General features: G+C 38.2%; 1 protein-coding gene, 1 long non-coding RNA gene and 1 pseudogene across 4 annotated transcripts; 2 read left to right on the forward strand and 1 right to left on the reverse strand.

Annotated features, from left to right (window-relative positions):
- The first annotated feature begins 17,606 nt into the window (after positions 1–17,606).
- Positions 17,607–18,476, forward strand: LOC145568596 (uncharacterized). The gene is made up of 2 exons (XR_014095852.1): positions 17,607–17,795; positions 18,102–18,476. It is a non-coding gene; the product is annotated as an uncharacterized LOC145568596 (long non-coding RNA).
- A 751-nt stretch (positions 18,477–19,227) lies between these two features.
- Positions 19,228–22,511, forward strand: LOC145568597 (trihelix transcription factor ASR3-like; annotated as a pseudogene).
- Positions 22,512–23,581: 1,070 nt separating this feature from the next.
- Positions 23,582–26,610, reverse strand: LOC145567399 (magnesium protoporphyrin IX methyltransferase, chloroplastic-like). Of its 3 annotated transcripts, none has more exons than XM_081626665.1 (3): positions 25,965–26,610; positions 24,253–24,672; positions 23,582–24,007 (listed from the first exon to the last, which is right to left on the reverse strand). In XM_081626665.1, the coding sequence occupies exons 1-2, from the start codon at positions 26,562–26,564 to the stop codon at positions 24,265–24,267; spliced, it is 1,008 nt and encodes a 335-aa protein (XP_081482791.1). In that variant the 5' UTR covers positions 26,565–26,610; the 3' UTR covers positions 23,582–24,007; positions 24,253–24,264. The 3 variants fall into 3 exon arrangements, with proteins under 3 accessions (XP_081482791.1, XP_081482792.1, XP_081482790.1); XM_081626666.1 differs by having other exon boundaries at positions 23,582–24,010; XM_081626664.1 differs by lacking the exon at positions 23,582–24,007 and having other exon boundaries at positions 24,017–24,672.
- Between the last annotated feature and the right edge of the window lie 526 nt (positions 26,611–27,136).

Raw genomic sequence — 27,136 nt, forward strand, 5'->3', positions numbered from 1 at the left:
GTATCAATACCGCACCGCTGTCAGATTCCTTGGCTATTTCCGACGAAGAAAATCAAGTGGATCCCTCTAGCCTCATAGAGCCTATCGAGACCATTGAAGAAGAAATCTTCGAAGATGCTCTCGAATTCCATGGCCAAGAACCTGTAACCAAGCAAGAAATATTGGCGTTGACATCAATATTGACAGAATTGGAAAAATTGATCTCACAAACCTTTGAGGCTATAAGAGAGAAAAATGAGTTACTTAAAAGTAGATCTCCACCCAAACAAAAGAAACCTTTTTCTCTCTAAGTAATTGACACTCCCAGAAAGAATAATAGAAAATATACTCCAATTGGGACGTCGTATGCAAACATGTTTAAAATGCTCTCCGAGAATGGTAAAATTCAACCTCTCGAACCGAGACCATTTGAATCACTAAGAAGAATGGACAAATACTATTGTTCATATCATCAATGAGGGGGACATACAATAGAGCACTGCTTCAAGTTCAAGGACTTGGTTCAACGTTTGATTGATGAAAAGAAATTAGTTCAACTTCCACAAAGACGCCACGATTAATGGAGTATGGGACAGTGATGATGAGGATGTTTACCTTAAAGATATTGAAGAGACTCCTCTATCAACAATATACCCAGTAAGTGACATTTGGGACGAGGAGGATTCGCCCATAGATGTCCTCACTAGGTCCGGGAGAGTACAACCTCCCATTTCAACACAACCTATACCTTCTATCCAGCAAATTCCCGTGCCCATTATAGAAGACAACGATGTCGTCAAACAGTTAAAAAGGACTAAAGTGGAAATGAACGTATGGAAACTCTTAGCCACGTCTCGAGAGCATAGAGTTGCAGTCATGGATGCTTTGGCTAAAGTAGGCATAGATTCGGACACTACTCCTGAGGGACTTGCTAACTTCCTCACGAGTGACCTTCCAAGTCCAATCAATTTAGTCACCTTTTCGGATAAAGATCTACCACCGGAAGGTGACAAACACAATAAGGCTCTAAACCTCACAGTCATATGCAAAAGGATGAACGTTCCTATGACTCTTGTGGACAATGGTTCAGCAATTAATGTGTGCCCACTTAGAACCGCAAGAATGTTAGGAATAAGAGATGAGGATTTATCCCCATCAACCCAAGGCATAAGAGCTTATGATAACTCACGCCGTCAAGCACTAGGGACAATTACCATGAATATAACGGCGGGTGCAATTGAGCATGCCACCACATTTCAAGTAGTGGATATCAAGGCATCCTTTAACTTGCTATTGGGACGCCCTTGGCTTCATGATTTAAAGGCCGTCCCTTCATCTCTTCATCAACAAGTAAAATCCATAGTTGGAGGAATTCCAATTACCATTAATGCTTCATCCATGAGGATCAAAACAGTAGAAAATCCACTAATTAATGTGGAACATGATGAAAATGATGAGGATTTGTGGGGCTTTAGCGAAGAGGTCTCCTTAATAGAGGAAGACGAAAGGACCCCTCTTCATTACGACCTCCACTCAAACATGACGACGAATGCTATTCTAAGAAAGCAAGGCCATTTTCCTGGAATGACTCTAGGAAAGAAGAAAGGAATAACTAAACATATGGGACTACCTGGCCTCCCTAAATTGGATACTTTCGGACTTGGTTTTGAAGTAACTCATGAAGACCTTAAGTGGGCCTGGGAAAAATCAAGAGCACGAAAGAATGCCCGCACACAAAAAAGGGAGATACCCATGGATCAATATCCTCTCACCTTAAATGGACAATTTATAAGAGAAGGAGAGAATTACCCTTGTCATGAATTTCCTGAACCCTTCGTTGTAAATGGCATAAGACAACCTGGGTTCGATATCTTTTTGGATTGTTATTTTCTAGACGAGATCCCAACTCCAATTTATAAAGGGAAGACACCCCCTTGCTTTGACTTTAACGTCATGGGACTCCTCTTTGGAAGAGAAAAGAATAAACCAAAATACGCGGAGGATGATTCTTCACTTATCCAAACGGTTCTCCAAAGTGAAGGCTTTGATCCCTCGGAATTTATCACCCCAACAGAAGATCAAGAGCGTGGATGGCGCAAGACGGTAAAGATAACCACTACAAATGGAAAAAAGATTTCAGTAACTACAGGACAAGGACCAATGTTCGAAGAATCGTCTGAGTCAGAGTCTGAGTTAGAGTCCTCCCCTATCGAGTCTTCTAAACCTTTAGTTGTAGCACCCTCGCCTTATATTTCTACTCCTAGGATGGTTAGCAATCAAGTCCCAATGGACATTTCTTTATTTGATGTAATGATTTCTGAATTCAATAATATGTCTTCTTCCCCGTATTCTTCTTGTTTCTCTTTATCTAAAGATGACGAGCATTGCTTAACTAATGATGAAAATGATAAAGAAATAATTAAAGCAATGGAAACACTTGAAAACAAGACACCAATAGTTGAGGATACAGAAACGGTTTATATCTCAAAAGATCCAACCATTAAAAGAGAAGTTAAAATCGGACTAACACTAAGCAAAGAAGAAAGAACCGATTTAATTAATCTACTTAAAGAATTTATTGATGTATTCGCTTGGTCATACGAAGATATGCCAGGCATTAATAGAGAGATAGCTCAACACACAATACCATTAATTCCAGGAATGAAGCCTGTAAAACAAAAGTTACGTCGAATGAAACCCGACATAGCTCTTAAAATACAGGAAGAAGTACAAAAACAAATAACTGCAGGTTTTATCAGGGTATCCAAATACCCCGAATGGGTCGCCAATGTTGTCCCGGTTCTGAAAAAAGATGGTAGAGTTCGAATGTGTGTCGACTATCGAGATCTAAATAAGGCAAGTCCAAAGGACGACTTCCCTTTACCACACATCGATATTTTGGTAGATAACACAGCAAATCATGCACTTCTCTCGTTTATGGATGGGTACGCAGGATACAATCAAATCCTCATGGCCGAAGAAGACATGGAAAAGACAACATTCATAACACCTTGGGGTACTTATTACTACACGGTAATGTCGTTCGGGTTAAAAAACGCGGGTGCTACTTACCAACGAGCAGCAACTGCCCTACTCCATGATATGATGCATAAAGAAGTGGAGGTCTATGTGGATGACATGATTGTAAAATCAAAAGACCGCCAAGGACACTCAATAGCTTTAAAAAAGTTTTTTGAAAGGCTAAGAAAATACAACATGAGATTAAACCCCTCCAAATGTGCTTTTGGAGTTACCTCAGGAAAACTCTTGGGATATGTCATAAGCTCTAGAGGAATAGAGATAGACCCCACCAAAATCAAAGCAATCATGTCTATGCCACCGCCCAAAACCGAAAAGCAAATTCGAGGATTCATTGGCCGGTTGCAATACATAAGTAGGTTCATATCCAAGTTAACCACAATATGTGAACCAATATTCAAGAAGCTTAAGAAAAATGTACCAATTATATGGGACGATAAGTGTCAAAAAGCCTTTGAAAAGATCAAAGCCTATCTCTCGAATCCTCCTGTATTAGCTCCAGCACTCCCTGGAATACCGCTAAGATTATACTTAACCGTCACAAAGGAAACAATGGGAGCTATGCTTGCACAAGAGGTAGAAAATAAAGAAAATGCTATTTACTACCTAAGTAAGAAAATGCTCGAATATAAGACACGCTACACACCATTGGAAAAGTTGTGCCTCGCATTGGTGTGGGCCACAACTAAATTAAGACATTACATGCTCGTGCATACCGTTTACGTAGTCTCACGAATGGACCCCCTTAAATACCTATTCGAAAGATCTACACTTAACGGGCGTATCTCAAGGTGGATAGTGAATTTGGCCCAATTTGATATAAGGTTTATGCCTCAAAAGGCAATTAAAGGATCAGTGGTCTCGGATTTTCTAGCAAATTTCCCAACAGAAGATTCGACACCCTTAGAAGAGAATGAGTTCCCAGATGAAAGTTTAATGATGACGGAGGACGATACATGGACTCTATATTTCGATGGAGCCTCAAATCAAAAGGGATGCGGCGTAGGAGTCTTACTAGTATCACCTAAAGAAGAACATGTTCCTATATCCATTAAATTAGATTTCGACGTCACCAACAACGCAGCCGAATATGAAGCATGTGTGGTAGTCCTCGAAATCGCTTTAGCCTTAGGTCTAAAGAAACTCCGGATATTTGGAGATTCTTCCTTAATCATTAATCAAATCTCCAAAAGATGGAAGGTTAGGAGTGAAATCTTAGCTCCCTACCAAACATATTTGGAAACTCTCATCGATCAGCTGGAAAAAGTGGAATACACCTACCTACCTAGAGAGGAAAATCAATTCGCCGATGCCTTGGCAAGACTAGCCTCAATGGTTAGAATTCCTAAGGAAATTGAGAAAATGCCTTTAACCATAGAAAAAAGGCATAAACCAGCATATATTCAAGCTATAGAAGATGATGAAGTGATTCAAGAAGAAGAACATGAAGAAGAACCATGGTTCATAGATATATTAAATTACGTCACCAAAGGAGAATATCCTCCTCATGCTGACAAAAGAGTGAAAAGAGCACTAAGACTTTTAGCTTCCCAGTTTGTACTCATAGGAAACGAACTACACAAAAAGGTGCCTAAGGGTCGAGCTCTATTATGTGTAGGCAAAAAAGATGCTCAAAGAGCTATGAGAGTAGTCCACGAAGGTATATGTGGAACACAGGTTAATGGCAAAATGATAGTCCAAAAGATAATGCGAGAAGGATATTACTGGACTACCATGAATAAAGATTGTCATCAATATGTATAAAGATGCCCAAAATGTCAAATTTACGCAAATTTACAACATATCCCACCATCTCTCCTCTACACCTACACTTCACCATGGCCTTTCTCTACATAGGGAATAGACATAATTGGAAAGATCACACCTCCCGGAACAGGAGGTCATGAATACATCTTAGTCGCAATAGATTACTTCACAAAGTGGGTGGAAGCACAATCATATGCCAAGCTCACTGCCAAACATGTAGCACTCTTTATCGAAAGAAACATAATTTGTCGATACGGAGTACCACATGAAATGATAAGTGACAATGGAACTCACTTTCAAGCTGAATGTGAAGAATTGCTACAAAAGTATGGTATTCAACATCACCATTCTTCCCCTTATAGACCTCAAGCAAATGGAGCAGTTGAGGCCGCTAATAAAAATTTAAAAACAATCGTTGAGAAAATGACTGAAAATTATAAGGATTGGCCTGACAAACTTCACTTCGCACTGTGGGGTTATCGCACGTCAATCCGAACATCAACAGGAAATACGCCATTCAACTTAGTATATGGAATGGATGCCGTACAACCTGTAGAGTTAGAAATACCTTCGCTACGCATCGCGTTAGAAAGTAAACTCGATGAAGTCGAATGGACTAGAGCACGGTATGAAGAGCTAATCCTACTCGATGAAAAGCGACTAGAGGCTCTACATCACACTCAATGTTATCAAACCCGCATGGCTAGACATTTCAACAAGAAGGTCAAGACTAGAAATATCAAGGTTGGGGACTTGGTATTAAAAGCATTAAGAAAAAATGTTTTGGATCCAAGAGGCAAATTTAGACCTAATTGGTCCGGACCATATATTGTCAAAACAATCCTGTCAGGAGGCACGACTAAATTAACTGACATGGATGGTAATGAATTTTCAAACATGACAAACCTTGACCAACTTAAGAAATACTACCCATAAGTACTTGAGTAAAATACTCAAGAGAGCTACGTTTGGCCTGATTCCTTAAACAAAGGATACGTAGGCAACCCAGACAGGGTGCGGCCACTTTAATCTTTTCAAATTCTGTATCCCCGAAGTAAAAAATACATGTCTGCAAAATTTCAAGACTGGCGCCAAAGGATAGCCTCTATCGCCAGACTACAATTTTGTCGCCAGGCGACAGAGCCAAATTGACAGCGACAGCTAATTGGATAGCAGCGCCAAGTTTCTGCGAGTGTCTGGGCAAATTTCGTATATTCTGGAAATTTATTCGACTTCGGTACTCGAATTAATTCTCCGAAAAATAAATATTGTAATTGTTTCTCATTGCTTTAATTAAAAGTTAATTGAAATAAAAGCTGAAATTTTATTATTTGATAAAGAAATTACATTATTGATAAAATAAAAGCTGAAAAAATTAACTAAAACAAATTTACTTTGTCTAATAAATCAAAAGAAAAGCAATGCTCTATTCTTTTTTCTCTTTCTTGATTCTCTTCCAATTTTTGTCTCATTTTCTTCCTCTTGATCCATAACCTTTGCTAGGAGACAACCATTAGAAGACCTACACTCTATTTTAGTATAGATAGCTTCCCCCTCCGCTAAAACCCCATGTTTCTTCTCTACCCAAGCTTCCTTTTTCGTAGAATCAACCTTTCTTTTCCCTTTATCTTTCTTAGAACTTTTCTTCTTTGGCATAATAGGAGTTTTGAATTCACTCCTTTCCCCTAAGAGTTCCTTAGCAGGAACCTTTTTGTCACCTAGACGATCCTTCACATTGGTCTTCTCAATCTTGACTTGAGATTTCTGGAATCTTCCATCAAGCCATTGTTTCACTTTGCTTGACAGACAAGGTGGATCCTTGTGGGTAATCACCTCCCATAAGGGCCTACCACTCCAATATCTGTCAAAACGCTTGATCCCTTGTGACACAGGAAATTCATAAGGACGACGGAGATCTCCTGTAGGAATGGTTTGTGCGAGACCATATTGTCTCATAACTCTACAAGGAAAATAGAAAGTTAATCTTGACAGGCTCGGGAGACGACAGTATGCTTGGTTACTACAACCAACCATTGCCTCAATCTTCCACCAAGGAACGATCCAGCTTATGGTAAAATCACCGGCAGCAAACACCTTGCTCCATTCACGGCGACCTATCTTCAAAAATCGTTTCTTTCGCCGGACTATACAATTTGGGACATATGTGTATATATCGTCAGGAGGATTAATAAGTTTTAACCTCTCCATAAGCCATATCTGTAAAATATGCATCTAATTAGTATTACAGTGTAAAAATATTTTTGGTTTTCTGTAAATTAAAAATAGTATTATTTTATACCTGTAATAAAATTGGAGAACCTCGAAAAGGTGCTCTTAGGTTCTTTCTTAACGCATCCAACCATAGTATAGTCTCTCCAACAATTAGCGGCATTGGATTTCTCCCGGACTCAACTTGTTCTATAACAGATATAATCATTGATTGGCCTTCATTATCCTTACCACTTACTAAAAGTAATTGGTTAAACATGCAAAAAAGAAAAGCCCTTCTCTTATGGACACGAAAAGCAGGATTAGGATTGTCATAAAAATAATGTGCAAATTCTGACAAATCAACTACATTCCCATGCACTATATGTTTTAAGGCCGTACCCCTTAGATCAAAAAAGCATTCAAAATCTTTATAATAATATTCACTAATTCTAGGCATTACCGCAAGATCTGTGGAATAATAGCCTATAATGGCTCCAAATTCTTCCGGTAAAGGGCATATTTCATCATGGAAAAATCTAAAACAAGTGAGTATCAATATCCCAATAGTCTATGGCAGAATGAATAAAATCCATATCAAGACTCACCCCCTTTATTCCAAACATACCCCCCATATGAGAAGAATCTAATGTTTTTTTCTCTTTAGCAGTTAAAAGACGACACCACTCATTCATGTACCCACAGAAAGTTCTTTTAGCTAAAGGCATGATTCCTAGTTAATTAGTTAATTAATAAACTGGTTAAATTATGCAGTAAACGGATGATTCGGGGGCTATTTATAAGTTTTTCTTCACGACAGACTTCAAATTCTGAAGGAAATAGGAAAGTGAGTCTGTCGCCAAGCGACAAAACTGTCGCGTGGCGACAGGATGATTTACGTGGCGCCAGCATATTTCTTCGCAGCGACACCTATTACGCGTAGGAAACCGTGTTTTTTTTACGTGCTTGATTTCGACTTTGACTTGACTTATTATTATTTTTCTATTTCTATTCATACACCCTTATTATTATTATTATTATTCTTATTATTATTATTATTCTTATTATTATTATTATTATTCTTATTATTATATTAAGCTTAATTAATTTTAGGCTTATTTTTTCGATAATTATACTTTTTCCTTCTTTTTTTCATTTCTTTTTTGGGGGAGAGAGTCGGTACCCTCCACTAATATTAAAAATGACGGAAATTTTGCGCAAAAATTAGACTTTCACACACTCACAGGCACAATACATTTGTTATAAAATAATAAGTCAGGTAAATAAAATGTTAATAAATGATAAAGTGCATATATATACAAGTGTCTAGTACATAAGTCATATGAATAAAATAGACAAAGTCCTACAAAAGTCAAAAATAAATAAACACAGGTACAATTATGGCGCCGGAGGTCGCAAGTCGCGAGGGATGCCAAATGTATCAAAAAATGTCCTACTCCGTGGAATATGTCCATCATCGCCCCCTGAACCACCAGGCGGCGCAAACTGCAACTCAGGGCCAGGCCACCTAACCTCACCCTGAAACCCGACAGAAAGAGGCTGGGGCTGCAAAGGCTGCTGCGACGACGAGCCAAACTCGTATGTCCCACCACCCATCCCACCTCGAACGGTTGGCCCGGTCGGAACATCCTCAGGTGATGACGCCGAGTCCTCTGCAGCGGCCGCCTCAGAACGACCACCTCGGCCACCGGAAGTAGTCCGGCGGCGCCTCGAGTCGGACCTAGTAGTCTCTCTCCTAGGCTCGGGTCTCGACCGAGTTCGTGGAGAAGGAATAGGCTGCCCCTGCAAAAGTAAATCAAAGTTAGCAAGTGCAAATGAAAAAATAAAGATGAAAGTAAAAGCAATACCTCCTCAGCATCATTGCTACGACAAGTAGCGCGGTTCCGCAACCTCACAAGCTGGCTGCGAAAAGCGTCTATGCACCTAGCCATAGCCGTCACCACCTCGCGAGAAAACTATCAGAGTAACTAAGTCAGTAACAATTACGAAGCAAATATGAAGATAATATGTGAGAAATCACTTACTCGAGTCTGGTGACGAGGAATAGACCGCTCCACAAACTGCTCTCCCTCTGGAGCTGGCGGAATAAGCTCCTCGATCGGCCCATACATACCTTGGTAGCGTATGGACATCCGCGGAGGAATGAACTCCCTAGGGCTAGCCTGTTAAGAATAAAAAGTTAGGAAAATACTTGGGGGCTACCTAAAGAAAGATAAACAATAAATAAAAGCATACCGCTGCCTCCTCTGAAAGGACAGGAGCCGGCTCTAGCAACGCTAGCAGGTCCTCCTCATAGCTCTGCTCAAGGAGAACGTAAGACCTCCAAGGAGTACCCCGGGTAGGCCCACCAGCACGATCCCGCTGCAAGGCATCGTGGAACATATGCCGAGGTGGAGGAGCGGGAACAACGAAAGTATCTGAGGAATGCTGGATGGCTACCCTCTCCCCTAGGTAGACCACCGCGTCGTACGTCCCCAGAAAGTAACGACGCTCGGCTATGTACTGCGCCGCCAGCGCAGAGATAGGGAAAGCAGCCCAAGGTTGATAGACCGGGCTAGGCTCCTGCAAAAATCACTAAATAAAACGCTAACACCAAAAGAGGATAAAAGAAAAAGTATGAGTTATAGAGACCTACCGTGAGGATCATCTCTCGAAGGCGCAGCACCTCCGGCGGACCTCTGCGGCCTCCCCAACTGACAGTGACGGGGAGCACGCGAGGAGAAGGCCTCGCAGGTGCGAGAGAGGGAAAATACTCGCAGAACCAGATCTATACGAAAAGATGAAAATCAGTAAAGATTGTGCTTCTAAATCTAGAATTAAAACCTAAAAAAGGAAAGGAGATGTACCTCTACGACCCTCCAGAAGCTGGAAAGGGCTACCTCTCCAGACAGGGCCTTGTGACGACAGGAACGCCGCAAGCCCAGTAGAAAGTCCGCATAGGCCATGCTGGCCCAGTCATACGTCCCGACCAAGTGAAGGTCGCGAATAGCGGACAGGTAGTAAAGTAGTACTCTACTACCTCGATCAGGGGAAAATGTCCCTGATAGCAGAATCAGCACAAAGATGCGCAGTCGCTGCCCTCGGGTGGTCGCATCATCCTCAAAAGCTGCAGCCAGCGTGCAGCGACGAATGCATCGGGAACTCAGCTGTCCCGACACAGCCTCAGCCTGGGCCCGAACAACGATCGGCCCCAACAACTCCAGAACCTCCGGCGAATAGACGGTGACACCAGCATCGAAAGGCAGAGGAGTAGACTGGAACTCTAGCCCCGTAATGAGGCTGAAGTCAGCTGGAGTGACTGTCATCTCACCCCAGGGAAAATGAAAGGTGTTGGTGGTGTCCCAAAAGAATTCCACCAAAGCTCGGACGACGAGGTTACCCCCATCGTATGAAAACATAGCCCGGGTGGCCTGCAGCAGAGGAGTCAATCCACATGACTCCCAAAGACGACAAAGTCCCTCGTCGCGGCTGATGAAGTTGTCGTACAAAGAAATGATGGTGGAATTACCCGAGCCGTGGCTACGGGTCCTCCCACTCGCAAGACCTCGTCGGATCCGCTCCGATAGATGATGAACCGGCGCGTGAAATAGGGTGCGCTCATCCTAGTCCGGCATGAGACCCAGCCTGGAAGTAGAAGGCATGTCCTCGCCCTCGCTGGTGGGCTCGTCCTCTCGACGCGTGTCTCTCGACTGAGAGCCAGAACCACGTCGTCTAGCCATGCTAAAGTATGTAAAAGTAATTAAATTTAAGGCTCTACAGTATCTAAGGTTCGCCTAGGCCGCATGATACTATGTTCGCAAAACAGAGTACGTAGTACTAAAACAGAGCAAGAATTTCAAACGAGCATGGAAGCATTTTTTAAGAAAATAAACAATTTCTTGCAAACATATGATGAATATTGTGACAAATTGTACAAGTAAAAGCAGTAAAAATGCAAAGAACGACCCACATTGTTCCTCACGACCTTAAGAGGTCCAACAATGGTGAATCGCTCGTTTCTTCACCAAATTGAGTCAAACAAGTCTCAAAATACTCCCAAGGTGATATACAAGCATAATTAAACAAATTCAAGGCATAAAATTCAACGAACAAAGCAAAATAAGCAAAAACATTTTCGGATTTTTCGAAAATCCGCAAACAAGAATGCATAATTTGTCAAAAACTGAGTAGAGTTTGAGCAAAACTTACATAGATTGGGAAAATAGATGAGAAAAGCTTCGATTTGCAACAAGTTTGAGCGAATTTGGTTAAGAAATGAGCGAGAACGAGTGAAGTGAAGTTTTCGTGAGTTTTGAGAAGCAGAGCAGCGAAATAGAAATGAAGAAGAAGACGGGTTTAAAACCCCGATTCTGTCGCCAAACGACAGAATTGTCGCGAGGCGACAGACTCTGTCGCGTGGCGACAGAAGCGGAAGCTCGCGACAGACATTTCTGGCCAGCGCTGGAGCGGCGACAGAATGCTGAGCCCCTCCTTATGGTTTTGTGGTCCTATTTTAGTAATTTGGGTTCCTTGGTACGCCAGTTAGCCCCTTTAAGCAAAATTGACATAATTTAGTCAGCTTGATTGCAATGCATTAAGTGATCGACTTGATGAAGATCGTCTCACTTAGCTTAAAGCGCCTAAGTATTGGCTCATAATAAGGCACCGAAATAATGGTTCAATAGAGGCACCGAAATAATGGTTTACAAAGACAAAAGCACCGAAGTATTGGCACAAATATAAATAACAATAATAACAATATATTAAGGGTCAATAAGTAGAATGATTCTTTGGCGATGTCCCAACATAGAGAGGAGTTGTCTAATGGCGAAGCACGGCCGTGGCGAGGTAGTGTCACAAATTTTGGAGATGGCGAAGCAAGGTCAACTTCGACGGTCCCTCAAGGTAAAGAAGAGATTGTCTATAGCGGCGATGCACTGCCGTGGCAATATACCGCCACACCCTGAAGATGACGACATACAGTTATTTTCGACAATATTCCCGAAATACTGTGGAGGATTGTCACAAGAATATTGAAGACGACGACGTACGGTTATCTTCAATGATGGCGTTCACGAAATACTGTGGAGGTTGTCACAAACAACAAATGAAGCAACAACAAATGGTTACATTTAGAGACGTGTGCTCGACGGTGCAAGATACGCGTTTCTTAACTCTTTTATCTGTTTAACTAACATTGTTTACAGGTATCGGCGTTATAAGAATGATTTGGAATTGCAGAACGTTCTGAATCATTCTCCGTCCCTATCGCTACTTTGACTTTTGTTTTCGAAACCTAAGTTTCTCCAAACTCAGTCAAAGTGGGGGCTTCTGTAGACACCCATTTGTGTCTCCCCAAAACCAAGCCCAGTGATGAATGCCTTTCACGTTGAACCATTATCGAATTAGGTGAAAGTGGTTGAAAGTCAAGTGTTGCGGTTTAGTTTTAATTAAAATTCTCTTCTCTCTGTTTTTGAAAATGACTTTATTTATTTGAAAATAGCCAAACCAGTTTAGTTTGGTCCATAATTAAGGTCCAATAATTGTGTAGTTGGATGGGGCTTTAAAAGACCTTTTCAACAATATATTATAAGCCCGATTCCGATGAATATTGAGGAAGTTATGGCCAAAATACTAAACTGGGACTGGTTAATTATTTAAATACGGCCCAATGATCTAGAGGAGGGCCCAATGTTAATTATTATTCCTAAAATTATTAGGATTAATTATAATTTCCTAGAAGTTTCTAGAAAGTTCTTTTTTATTCTAATATTATTAGATTTAATAATTAATTATTTTAAAATAGACTTTTATTTGGAGTAAAATATCGTTTTATTATCTTAAAAATACATATTTTATCTTCTGTACGGATTCCGTAGATCAAGTTGATTAAAGATCGGATTCCGCGTGAAGAAAACGCGCTAATACAGGTTGTCGCCAAACGACAAGTCTGTCGCCGATGTCGGCGACAGACTCTGTCGCCGCGCAATAGACCCTGTCGCCGCGCGACAGACCCTGTCGCCTCGCGACAGACATTGTCGCGTCGCGACAGAGTCGATTCCTAGCGACAGCGTGTAGTTTTATTCCTTATCAAATTCTATGTTTTTCCGGACTATTTTCCTTATAAATAGGGTCCGAATCTCTGTTTTCAAAATCATTCACAATCATCAACTATCATCAACAATCAACTTTTATCAACTCTCATCATCAATTCTCTCTATTCCCTCTCAAGAATTACTTAATTCTTTCTTTTTCTCCCTCTCTTTCTAAACTAGCTTTTTACATACAATATTCCGCATTCACAAGACTTAGAATCTCTTAGCCAAGTTCGAAGTTTCCTTCGCCCTAGACGTGAAAGAAAGAGGTACGAGGCTTCAAAGTATGTAATCTTATTACTCTCTTTCAATGTAGAAAGCATGTTTATTAATGTTTAATTCCTAGTATCATGTTAGGATGTTATTTTATGCTTTCTAGTATCATGTTTAGGGTGCCTTTATTATTTCTAATGTCATGTTATCATGTTAGTACCATGTTAGGTTTAAAGCTTTGATCTTTATCGTTTAGTGACATGCTAGGATTTGTTAATCTTGTTAGTATCATGCCTAGGATCTTGCTATTATATTTAAGCTTTATTATGCCTTATCATGTTACTATTATTATTTATTGTTTATTATTATGTTGCTTGATTATATTTCATATTATTATTGCTTGATCACACCTTTTATGATTGTTAAAGGGAATTTGTACTTGAAATCACGCTTAATAAGATAATTAATAATTTGGTTTAGGCTAATGTGATTTTAACTCAAGTGATCGCCAATAATAGTCTTATTTGTGCATTAATATTCAACCAACATAGATAAACAGGATAGGTTTAATATAATGTTTGTATGTTATTCGAAAAGCGCGCATGAATACGAGCAGAACAAAGTAGAGGCCTATTTTATAGGGCGGGTCCTTTCTTTTGTAGATTGGATTCGTACCCTCATCCCCAAACCCTGTTTGGTTCAAGACCTTATGGAGTTGATGGTCCTTTTGGATTGTCTTTTGGGTTTACAAGTTCCTAAAACTTGTTGGCGACTCTTTTGCTCTCTTTTCTTTCCCTTTGGAACGCCACTGTACTTAAGTGTATGATCACAGTGGGGTTCAAGTTTGGGATCATAATGCTTGAAATATTCCCTACAGCTGCCCTTTCCTCTTCCTCCTTCTCTGTGTTGAAAGTGTGAACTGCTTCTTTTTGGATTTTTCTAGCATTGTCAATTAACTTAGCTGTGGTATCTTTAAACCTTTGCCTAGCTAAAGTGTACTCCTTATCCTCACTCTCTGATTGATATTGCAGCTTTTCATCCAAGATCTCCTCCCTCTCTTCTACCTCTAAATCATCCAATCCTTCTACCTCTTCCCCTGCTTCAGCTTCTAGATCAAGACCCTTACCAATACTTAATTCTCCTACAACTTTATCCTCTCCATCATCAGTTTCAACATCTGAATAAACAACACCAAAAAAACCACTCACCCCTTTCCCTTTGTCTGAAATAAACCCTTTCCCTTTGTCTGAATCTGCCCCTTTCCCTAAATCTGCCCCTTTCCCTTTGTCTGAATCTAACTCTAATCCTTTGTCTAATTCTGCTGGTTTGTAAAGTGGATCATCTTTGTCACTCTCAGAACTATCAGTTGGGATCAGCTCATTTATAGGAATAGGGCTGTTAGGTCTTGAATCTTCCCACTCATAATTGTTCACAAGGTCAGAGTTAGTTTGTGAAGCTACAAGAAGGGGAGAGGTTGTGGGATGTGTTTTAGCTAATTTGGGATTAGGGTTTATAACATATTTAACTCTAAAAGTACTTTGGTTGGGTAAAGTACCGGTGGGTGGAATGGAAACAAATGGAATTGGAGCATTTTCTTTGGCCTTTAATGAGCTGTCAAGGGAATTTTGGGAAGGTTCAGAAATAGTCAAGGGTGGCTGACTTTTGTTCCTTGGACTAGATCTCACTGGTGGTCCCCTCTTTATAGGCAGTTTTTTGGGTCTTACACTTTTGAGTTTTTTTGATGAAGTAGGCTGAAGTTCTTTTGGGAAAGGCATTGGGTCATTTTCACCATGTACAACATACACCTCTACAGTCCTATGACTAAGTGACATATCTATCATCTCCCTCATACTGTCATCATCATCAACTCTCCTCAACCCACCTTTCAAACTTAGTCCTGGAACTAAGTACATAAACCCCTGAATTTTATCCTTATATTTTTTACACCTCATAACACGATTCAAGGGTCTACATTAAAGGTTCCACATTAAATTAGGTATGGCTCCCACTAAATTTACACCTCATAACCAACTCCAACAGATAGAAAGCACATAGTTCATCAGGGTCTAAATTAAAGGTTCTACCTTTACCATTGACATAACACAATTCACCATAGTCAAGATGTTGAAACACTCCTCCATGCCACATTTTCAAGGTAAATTTAGTGGGAGCCATACCTAATTTAACAGCAACTACATTAAAATCAAGACTACACTAAATCCAAGCATGTAGGGTTCGAAATTAAACAACAAAAACCAACAACAACAAAACACAAAATAATACAAACCCACAACAATTCACAGCCATAATTAACAAATAAATAGCATATCCATACACAAATTCATCAATTCCGAGTTTAATTCGTTAGGGTTTGAGATTAAGTTGCAAACTTTAAGCGCGATTTCAGCGAAATTTAGGGTTAAAAAACTTACCTAAAATGGAAGTTCTTCACTTTCCAAAGATCACGTGTTGCTTCTCCTAGTCAGAAATTGATGATCGTGACGTTAGGGCAAAGTACTATTCTGGTTGAAGCTTCAATAATGGCGTCAATTTCACTTTTTTTTTTGGATGTTCTGTTGCAGTAAATGAAGAAGTAATTGAAAGGGAGGGAGTAGCAGAGGAGTAAAGAGAGTAGTTGGGAGGGAGAGCTGACGTGGCAGTAATAAGGGAGGGAAACAACTCAACTCCCTTAAGGTAACCTCCTAATCCGGTTTCAGGTAAATTGGGTGCAATAGAAATTAATCCCATACAAAGTTGGAAGTGATGGTGAATAATCGAAAGTAGGGATTATTATTGGCGGACGAGTAAAAGTTGGGATTATTGGTGGCAAATTTTCATTAAAAAAAAGAAAACTGAAAACAAAAAATGATGTCAAACAAGCTCTAATTTTAGTTGTAGATTAAACTTGGATAACCCATATTGATCGTTACATTTTTTTTTTTTTTTAACCCAAGTTTGTAAACATTTATTTGAATTTTTCTATCCTAAAATAAGGAACTAATGAATCTATGATATTCATCCTATTTTCCAAGTTTTAGTAATTAAGTTTTAATGAATTTGATAAGTTTTAAATTAATAGCGGTAATAAGGATTATCCAAGTTCAATGTAAGGGTTATTCCAAGTTTGATTTGAACTAGTTTTATATATTTTGTTTAATGATTTTTTCACCGTATATCCCTAAGTTTTTTTTGTTTATTCACTTTATATCTATGAACTCATTTTGTTGTCATTAGGGGTATATGGTGAATTTGTGTAACAACTCAAGGATATATGGTAAGTTTGAAAAAATTCAGTGGTGTATGGTGAGTAAATAAAAAATATTTAAATTGAGAAGAAGAAAGTGTAAAATTAGTGAGAGAAAGTGGATAAAAATACCGAATTTCCCAAATAGTCTTACCCAAAAGCCCAATGTATCTAGGAAATCACAACTAGTTCATATACGAATAAACTTGATCATTTTGCTTGATATAAATCTCTTCACTTCTAGTAACCCTTAGACATGGTATTCTTTTTTATTTTAGATGTTGCCTTGGATGATGTTATGCATTGTTGTACTTCTTTTGACTTGCTTAATAGGTCTTATGTAAAGAGAAAGCTAAGGGTAATTTTGTTGCTCATTATCCCGCTAAATTATTAGTTTCGTGCAATATTAAACACTTGCGGTTAAAGTTGTAAGCCATATTCCTATTCCTTATGAGGTTTTCGATTTTCATCTCGTGGACAAAATATCTTGATTATTAAAACATATTGATCTGCCTCAAGTTAAATTACATATAGGGGATAACTTACTTATAATTAATATTTTGCAGGGTAAAGCTCAATGTCCGTGGAAGATTAAGTTACTACTGGAAAATATTAGGGAGCTCCTTTGTCTTTTCTCTTCCGTCGAGTCCAGGCACATCTATAGAGAGGGCAATAGAGCAACTGATTATGTTGCTTCTTTAGGTCATTTCATGCAAACGCACCAGGATATTGATCCTTTTTTAGATAGTAAATTTTCTTTTTTTATTGCTTCACATAGGTTGGGTTACAGTCTTGAAAAAAGACTAGCCTAACTACTTGTATCTTTCCTTTATAAAAATTAAAAAAAAAAAAAAAAAAAGAAAATTTTGTATTTTACTACCTTTAAAATGCTTAATTTTGAAAATAACTACCGGAACAAATTTTTTTTTTTATTTAACTACTACGCAAACTCAATTTCTTTTTATTTTGCTACCAGATAACGGTTAGACGGTAGTGGGGCCCAGAACAACGCATATATTTGTTAAGTTGCTTGATATTGACTTCTAATCAACGAACTCTTCTCCTTTAAACTAAAAAAAATAAAATTCAACGAACTGCTCTACAAAATCACGAACTACATCCTATTAGTTCCCAATTGAAAATCAAAAAGTCTGAAAATTGAAATCCTTTTAAATCAAACCTTAATCGTCAAATGCAGGTAATTGGAAGACATAGTGCTGAAATTTGAAGGTAATTGAAGCACGAATCAGGTTTGATTTCTACATTTTAACAATTCTAATTTTTTTTTTTCCCAATTGTGCGTGAATGCTAGATTAAGGGTTCTGCAATACATTAATTAGGGTAATTATCATGTTTTACGACTTTGAATGGTTAATTAACATTATAATTGAGTGAAATAGCAGTAAACTTGTTGGGTTAAAAATTCTAGGGTTCATAAGTAAATTGAATTGGGGTTTTTTTTTTTTATCGTCAAGTAAATTGAACATACCTTGGTCTATGTATGCTAATTACAACATACTTGAGTCAATATCTAAGCTCATTGCTATGAATTGCAGCGTCATATGGCTTTCACTAGGCCTTCAAGTGGTGGATGAAGAAGATGTTAGTGAATGGCAGAAGGATATTATCAACCAACATCTTTTGGATAAGAAACTAATGAAGGGTGAAATAAGCTCAATGTAGAGAGAAGTGGAGGACCTTGTTGGCCAAAGAAGGTGTCTACTGAATGCAAATGATAATCTGAAACTCAAATGCAAAGCTTGGAGTTCTGACAAGAAGAAAAGCAAGGCTGCAGGTCGACAAATGCATCTTGTTGGAGTGAATTTCATAGTTGTTGTCATATTTGGTTTGTGTATTTTTTTCTTAGGAATGTTTGTAATCTATAACAAAGATTCTGTAAAAAAAAAAAAAAAATGGTGGTAATTTATGGAGGTTCAGAAAATTCAGTAGGATAGAGGAGGTAGAAGGTGGGTGTGAGAATTGAATGGGAGGGAGAATCGTACAGAGTAATTGAAAAGAAGATGGTTTTTAATTGGGTGGGCCCCACTACCGTCTACAGTAACGGTTTCCGTTATCTGGTAGCAAAATAAAAAGAAATTGAGTTTGAGTGGTAGTTAAATAAAATTTTTTTTTGTTCCCGTAGTTATTTTCAAAATTAAGCATTTTAAAGGTAAAAGTACAAAATTTCTAAAATAAAAACAACCCTTCAATTTCTATTTCCCAAATCCTAGAATGGCAATAAACTTGATTTTCTATCTTATACAATGTACTCTTTCCGTCCCTTTATTACAAGCCTAATTCTCATTTTGCACGGAAATTAAGAAAGTTAAAGATTCCTTAAAATTAATAATTGGGAGTATAAATATGCATGTGGGGTTAGAGAGAAATAAAGAGAAAGAAAAAATGGTTGGGAATTAGGAGAGATAAAATATTGGGAATTGATGTTAAATTACAAAAAAGAAAAAGAAAAAGGGTGATAAATCATCAAAAGGAGAATAATATTGTAAAAAAGTACAACCTATAAATTGAAACAGACACTTAATTTTGGTCACCCAAAAAAAAATACAGACATGTAATAAAGGGACGGAAGGAGTACCATATATATTAGGTAAGTAAATCATCCAAAGCAAGGAAATAATCACCCTATTTATAAGATACACAATTAACCCAGCTATCAAATAATACCCATTATTACTGACTTAAAAGAAAAGATTTTCTCAATTAATTAAAATTGGAAAAACACCCAAAAAGATTACTATCCTACCTAAACTGTAAGATTACTTACAGACCCCAAATATTATCTCCAAAAATTATCAATTTCCTTTACCCTAATCACCCCTTTCAATTGTATAGCACAGCCCCAAAACTTAAGAACATCCCAAAAACCAATAAAATAAAATAAAAAAGATTGAATCTTTACTATTATTTTTCCCTGTTTTTTTTTAAAAAAAAAACAATGACAATTGTTTCTGAATTAAACGGAAACCAAAACCCGGGTTTGGATGATGGCAGTGTAACTGATGCAAAGAGCAGAAGACACCCAAGATGGACTAGGCAAGAAACTCTTACACTCATTCAAGCTAAGGAAATCACTGAAAACTCCCCTCACAAAGGAAGAAAGATAAGTTCTGCATTACTAGGTAATGTAGGAGCAGGAGCAGGAGCAGGAGCAGGGTCATCGTCGTCGCAGTGGTTGTTGTTTGATAACACGGAGCCGAAGTGGGTAATGATATCATGTTACTGTAAGCAGCAAGGTGTGAAGAGGGGTCCTGCACAATGCAAGAAGAGGCGGAGTAATCTGATAGGAGATTTCAGGAAGGTGAAAAATTGGGAGTCTAAGATGGTAAATAAGGCTGATTCCTTTTGGAATATGAGGAATGATCTTAGAAAAGAGAAGAAGCTGCCTGTTACGTTCGATGTCGAAGTGTTTAAGGTTTTGGAAGGAAGGGAGACTGGTGTTGCTGGTGCTGTTTCGCCGTTGCCTTTACAGGCGGTTCCTGCTGCTGCTGCTGTATCTGAAGATGCTGAGTTTGGTTCCGAGGAGGGTGGCGACGACGAGGACTCGAGGAGGTTGATGAGGAGGATGAGAAAATGCAGGATGGTGCAGAGGTTTTGTCTGAAATCAAGAATAAAGGGCAGGAGACTATGGCAATAACAGGGAAGTCGGACAATGTTAAGTCTGCTGACAATGTGACTGAGGAACCTGTTAAGAATTTCTGCATTCCAGGATCGATTTCAGGTATTTTCTTGACGTTTGAATTTCTTGATTTTGTGCAACATAATATAAAATCTTGGCCATAAGACCATAGTATGTACATTGTACTTCGTATAAGTTTTTGAGTTTATCGCCCTTGCGATATTAGGCTACGACACAAACCTTCCCAGTTGCATTTCAACCCTTCCGTCGTAAAAAGATATTGAAACATATAAATTGCCCTTTGATATCGAACAGAACCGGGCTATCACACGCATATAAAATGGTTACAATGCCACACCCGAGTTTGTTGATTGAAACATATAAAATTATTGTTCAGTGTTGATTGAATTGATGGGTCATATTGTCTTAAGATATGTTACGATCCTCTCGTTGAGGCCACAAGAGGTGGCTCTTGACTGCGGATTTAATGATCCATTGCAAGGTATGGGACTTGAGTCCCACATCGGTCATATGGGGGGCTAATGTAGGATTTATATAGGACAATGGGCTCACCTCCCTTTGAGCTAGCTTTTGGGGTGGCTCTCCTATTTATTGTCCTGTATCAAGATACTCTTGGTATTGGATGACAATATTGTAAAGGATAATGATATCATCAATATCAATATCCCTTGATTTATATAATTAGTTGATTGTCAAAGATTTCCCTTAATATTAGCTAATGTACCTAGTCATATAATGGTATCATGAGCTTTTGATCCATCTTTTCTTACTTCCGCTACTACCATGGTTACACTATCAAAACCCTTTGCCGACGCCGAAAAATGATGGTGACCATATCAAACTTCCTTCCTGGAAAGCTTCAAACCAAAATCACACTTTGCTCAACTCTTTTGACACCCCGTATTTTGTATACCAAGAGATGTCAATTATCAATTTTTTTTTTCTCCAAACCCCTTCCGGAGAAACAATTCCTTTTCAGCATCCCGTAGTTTACCTACCAAGTGTTGCCAAACATGAAATTCTTTCTCCAAAACCATAATGGAGAAACATATAATTCCCTTCTAAAACAACACCATGAAATTTTTCTATCTCACCTTCAATGGTGGTGAACTGGTGAAGGAACCTCTATATCCTTTTCAAAAAAAAAAAAAAAAAAATTCCCAATACTCAACCTTCTCCAAACCATCTCGGAGAATTACAATGCAACCTTTTTCACATACACTCCAATTTCTACATTGAACAAGTGTTTGTGATATTATATTCAAGATCGGCCTCTTGTTCCGGACGTCCGTCTTGCGGGGGCGTGTAAAGGATAATGATATCATCAATATCAATATCCCTTGATTTACTCCTTGATTTATATAATTAGTTGATTGTCAAAGATTTTCCTTAATATTAGCTAATGTACCTAGTTATATAATGTATCTAGTCATAGTTTTGTAATGTTTAATACTCTAATCTTGTACTATATATACTCTTGTATATTCATCAATATAATTTAAGCTTTCCAACATTCTCTTTCTCATAACTCTATCAAATATTGTGTTGCACCTTTAGTTCAGTCTTAAAGGGAGTTGTTTTCTTTTTGCCATCTACTGTTTTTGTACTGAAATTCAGTTTGTTTCTATGACATACATTTTCTGACTGTAATTTCTTTGGGAGCAGAAGAGCAGCATCATCAAGCATTCCAGGAAAAGAACAAAAGCTCGAATCAAGGTACGAGAATGAAACACTCTATACACATTAGCTTAACCAAACCCAATAGTTCACTTATTGCATTTTATAAAAATCTATGGATATATCCTAATCTTCGACTTAGAAATCCAAATCAAGACCAAATATCAGTATGCATATGCATTATCGGGTTATCAGTCCATCGATTTCTCTGAATTCTCTACAAAACAAGCTAAAGTAAATGACATTCTATATTTTGTACTTCATAAAAAAACTGATTTCTCTTCACACTAACAGATATTCCAAAAGAATCAAGGCCAAACTTCTCTAACTGGGATTCACAAGGAAAGGGCAAAAGACAGCGATTATCTACAGATGAATGTAAAGCAAACTGCTCGGAAGCACAACTCTTAAAGGTGTTGGAGGAAAACAACAGATTGTTGAATGCACAACTCGAAAGTCACAACAAAAACTGTCAACTGGAGAGAGAACAGAGGAAACAGAACAACAATGAATTGATGTCTACACTTAGCAAGCTTACTGATGTCCTGTCTAAGATTGCTGAGAAGCTGTGACCTGAAAATTCGAGACCTTTACCATGTAAAAGATGTCAACACCTCATAGTACCTTTACACCTTCGTCATGCTTGACACAATTACTTATTATCTTTGAATTGCAAATTTTCATTTAAACATTTTGTACTTCTGATTTGTTTCTCCCAAGTCCCTTTTATTAAGGTATACTAAGATCAAGGTGCAAAAATCTTGGAATCATCTTTATTTGACACACAGGATATTGACAATGGCAATTTTAAATGCATATATCAGAAGTTCAAAGCACAGGATATACATTGAATGATTGAATAAACGATATAGATACTGGAATAATCGCATACTTTGCTAAAAGACCCCTGCTATCAAACATGGGGTGCGTGTCCAAGTGTCAATCTCCACTATTCTATACATAAATTCATATTTTGATCTGCAATTAAGTAAGAGTTCATACCCAAGGTGGCTAGTCAAAAGATCACGCATGATGTCTCAAACAAGATGAAGAAAAGGAGGCAATGAAATTATGTTGATCATAAGAAAAATGGGGTGATTTATTTTTTCCCAATTATCAAGGTCAACAAAAGTACAGGTTAAACATGGGGTGATATCAGTCAATTCTCTTAAAATTCTTCACCTCAAATTTTGGCACCAGAAGAATGAAATACTCTTGGAGACGGTTGAGTTTTCTCCAGGTTACAATTGGTTTCACCAATTCGAGTTTCACCATTCCATTAGGGAGGCCATCCTATCTTTGGAATATGCCTTTTTCCTCCTTATATTCTGTCACAATTATGGTTCAATCATTTGATTTCTTCACATTCAACACTGCAATTGGATCATGCCTAGACATCTCTAATTGGATTCCTCATAACAAGGGAAAAGATGGCGATGACCATAAACCAAAATTGCTCGAAGGCACAGAAGAAAACTTGCTCTAACTCCTCTTAAGGCACAGAGACATAGGGTCATGGAGGCAGAAGACAAATTATTGAATGCAGAACTCAACTGGCACAACATCTGTCAACAGTGTCAACTGGACGGAGAACAGAAGAAGAAAAACAACAATGCATTGACGAATATACTCAGCAAGCTTACTGATGTCCTGATTAAAATTGCGGAGACACTACAGTCTGAGTTATTGTGACCAATAATGTAAAAAACAATCACACTGCCATCATCAAATATTGATTTTGTATTATCTTCTCTGAACTGGAAGTTAACATCGAAACATTTTTTATACTGATTTGCTGCACATAAGTCACTAAATAAGGTACAATGTTTTGTTTATGGTACATAGATCCAGAGGATACTCATATCAGCATTCACAATTGGCCATTACAGATGGACATCATCACTTCAAAGCACAGCATATACATTGTATGTATGAGATAGATAGTAATTCAATTTTTTTTGGTCCAAAGTAAAGCATCAAGCGCCTATTAACTCATTCATGTCAGCATATCTAGGACCAAACACGAATAGTTGAGGTGAACAAAGAGTTCGAGTGTTCCACTACTTCAAGTAATGTAGATCACACATGCTGTCAAGAACACAATGGCCACAAGAAGTAAAAAAACATCTGCTGTCATAAGAAAAATGAGCTGATTATTTTCATTATCATGGACAACAAAAGCCTCCCATACAAAATTGGAACTTCTGTTCTTTGTCTAATTAAAGTTAGAGTTGCCTATACTTGATGAATACAGAAATTTATAATAACACAGAATATTAAGATACTCTTAAATCACAGGACTTTACATAAGACTAACCCAAAAAAATAATCTACAGGTTGAGAACGTGAACAAATCAAAACATGGATCTAACCTCTCAATTTATTTATGCAGGTACTGCCTCGACAATTTTGGCGAAGTAGAATTGTGTGGTAGTTAATCCTCTCTTTCTAATCTTCCACCCAGCCTTCTGCAACGCCCTTTCTACATCAGCCTCTGCATGCAAATATGCCCTTGTGGCTTTTGAAGGCCCTGGAAATAGCTCTCCTATTCTCTTCAATAGAGAATAAAAAAATGTCTTGGGTGCAAAACTTAGTATTAATCGATTCTCAGCCAATGAAGCAAGGTGGCCAATCATTGCATCTGCTTTATCTTGGGGGTAATGAATGAGAACATCAAGGCAAACGACTGTATCATACTTCCCATCCAAGCTCTCCAAATCTTTCACCTCGAATTTTGGCATCACAATATTTGATGAGGGACTAGTATCGGTAATTTGAAGCTCCTCTTTTGCCTGCGTGTATAGAACAGGTTCAACATATCAAATGAAAGCAATTTACAATTTAATTAACAGAAGAGAGTGTTGATTAAGAGTTTACGATTATTAATAGATAAAATGGATCATATTGTCATACAGTCTGACAGCTTGGGTGTCTACAGTAACATATATGCCACCAAATAAACCAGCTTATAAAACCAAACCATGAAAGTCGGTTTATACAACTAAACCATGAAAGTCAGTTGTATTTTTCTAATTCAAACACTGCTCCTTGAACTAACTTTCCCAAGAAGGTCGTACTGTGCTCATGCATTGAGTTCAATTATTTTTATGCCATTCTTTGTGAGTTATAAAATATGTGAATGTCAAACTTTTAGGTTCATAAAACGAAACAAAGTTACTCTTTCTATAATGGTCTAATCATGAATCTACTGCATTTCTCTTTGCTGAAATAGCTATAGTTTATAGAAATGGAAACTTCTGTTTGATCCTGCTCAGTGTCCATGAAATTATAAACACCGAAGACCATACCAGCACCTCTGCTGCTCAAAACTCGAACATAAGAGCACTCATTGCCACTTACAAACAGATTTTTTCTAATGACACACTGATGTACAATTGCTTGTTTATATAGCATATTTGCAATGCTTAAGGGTACCATCGGTTTGGTTCAAAATGAATGCAAGAAGTACAAATTTGTAAACAACTGGCCTTTATCTTGATTTCTAAGACTGGTGCAAAGATCTCTTACAATGTTAAAGTAGCACAGTGTTATTGAACATCAGGATTAAAGCCAATTGGAAACAATATTTCTACTGCCACAAGCCACAGGGTAAGTCCGCGTACATCTGATTGAGTTGATGTTGATATTAATGATATCGTTAGGGTAAGGAAATCCCACACTCCCAAGCACAAGTAGCTGGTAGGCTCAATTCGTGAGTTCCCCATCATCTTCACCGAGCTTGCTCACAATATATATTTATATTACTACTGTAATTCAAACTAATAACATGATAATTTATATTGAAATAGCTATTAGTAACTAACAATCATCTAATACTAATCTACAATTCTACTCCAACAATAAAATGTGCCTTACTTAAAGTCCAATGTAACATAAACTAAAAACGTGACAATTAAATTGAGACAGTACTATTATAATACCTTAGCTTCACAATATCAACATTTTTATACCGACCATGTTTTACTCATATTTATTTACATACGTACTTATATGACGGTATGAGCGTGTCAATTATTAACGTGACAATTAAATTGAGACAGTAACATGATAAGATGAGTAGTACCTTAGCCTGGGCTTCCTGAACCATAGCAGCAGAAATATCACTAGCACAAACAAGAGCACCTTCCTTAGCCAAAGGAATAGACAAAGACCCAGTTCCACACCCAGCATCACAAACGGAAACACCACTAAGCGACCCTTCCTCCTTCAACATCATCACAACACTCTCAACAGTTTTAGCATGTCCAATCCGAATATCCAATTGAACCTTATTAACATCATCCGTCTCACCGTAAATCTTCTTCCATCTCTGAAACCCTGTTCCGTTAAAGTATTCTCTAACAACCTCCTTGTCGCTCCCGCCAACGACCTCGGCCTGCTGCTGACGCCGCTTCTCGGGGTCGGTTAGCGAGAGCAATGCTGCTAGCGCTGCGATTGATGCAGCGAGTGATCCGCCACCGATTACGGCGAGTGTTGTTGGGTTGGAGTCGATGTCGGTGATGGTGGAGAGGAGGGGTGGGAGAGCGGAGAGGGGTGGTGGGGTCAGTTTGCGTTTGTGGGGTTGGAGAGAGAATGTGGTGGTGGGGTTGTTGCGAGTGTGTGTGAGGTGGTTGAGGGAAAGGGTTGTGATGGTGGTGGTGGTGGTGGTTGCTAAGGCTGCCATTGGAGAAAGGAGGGGTGAAGTGGGTGTTTGAAATTGAACCAAGTAATGTTTGTGTGAGTGATGTAAATGTAATCTTGGTGAGGATAGAATGTGGGTTTGATTTCTGATTTTTTGTGGGGTCCACATTTTGATTATGTGGCTAACTCAATGTCTTTCCTTTGTTTTGTCTTTTCATTTGTTTAAATTTTTTTTGGTTAGTTCTAACTTCTAAGTTTTCATTGATGATCAAGTTATTTGCTTGATTTTGTTAGTTTTGACTTGATTAGTTTGATAATAAAAGTGATAAGAATGCTAACTATATTTGACTATACAAAAGTTATCATATGTAACTAACTACTAGGATAATTATTTACAGTTGTTTACTTCAATATCTAATTCTAGTGCTTAGCAAGTTGAGTATTACAGCCACGAGAAAGAAAAATGTTAAGACTGTCAAATCTTGTTCTACAATTAAATCAGAAAACAACAAAAGATCTAATTAAAGCAATAAAGCAAATTAACATACTAAAACTTCCTTCCAAACTTAGATCAATGTGGATAAATGCTTCAAATTAGAGAAGCAATGCATACAA

The sequence above is a fragment of the Chenopodium album genome, chromosome 11, assembly GCF_948465745.1.
Source record: "Chenopodium album chromosome 11, dcCheAlbu1.1, whole genome shotgun sequence".
NCBI lineage: Eukaryota > Viridiplantae > Streptophyta > Magnoliopsida > Caryophyllales > Amaranthaceae > Chenopodium > Chenopodium album.

Coding starts and splice junctions, on each gene's coding strand:
- LOC145567399 (XM_081626665.1), bottom strand. CDS start 26,564: ATGGCAGCCTTAGCAACCACCACCACCACCACCATCACAACCCTTTCC. Junction 24,673..25,964: donor TTCAGGAAGCCCAGGCTAAG/GTACTACTCATC, acceptor CTATACACGCAG/GCAAAAGAGGAGCTTCAAAT.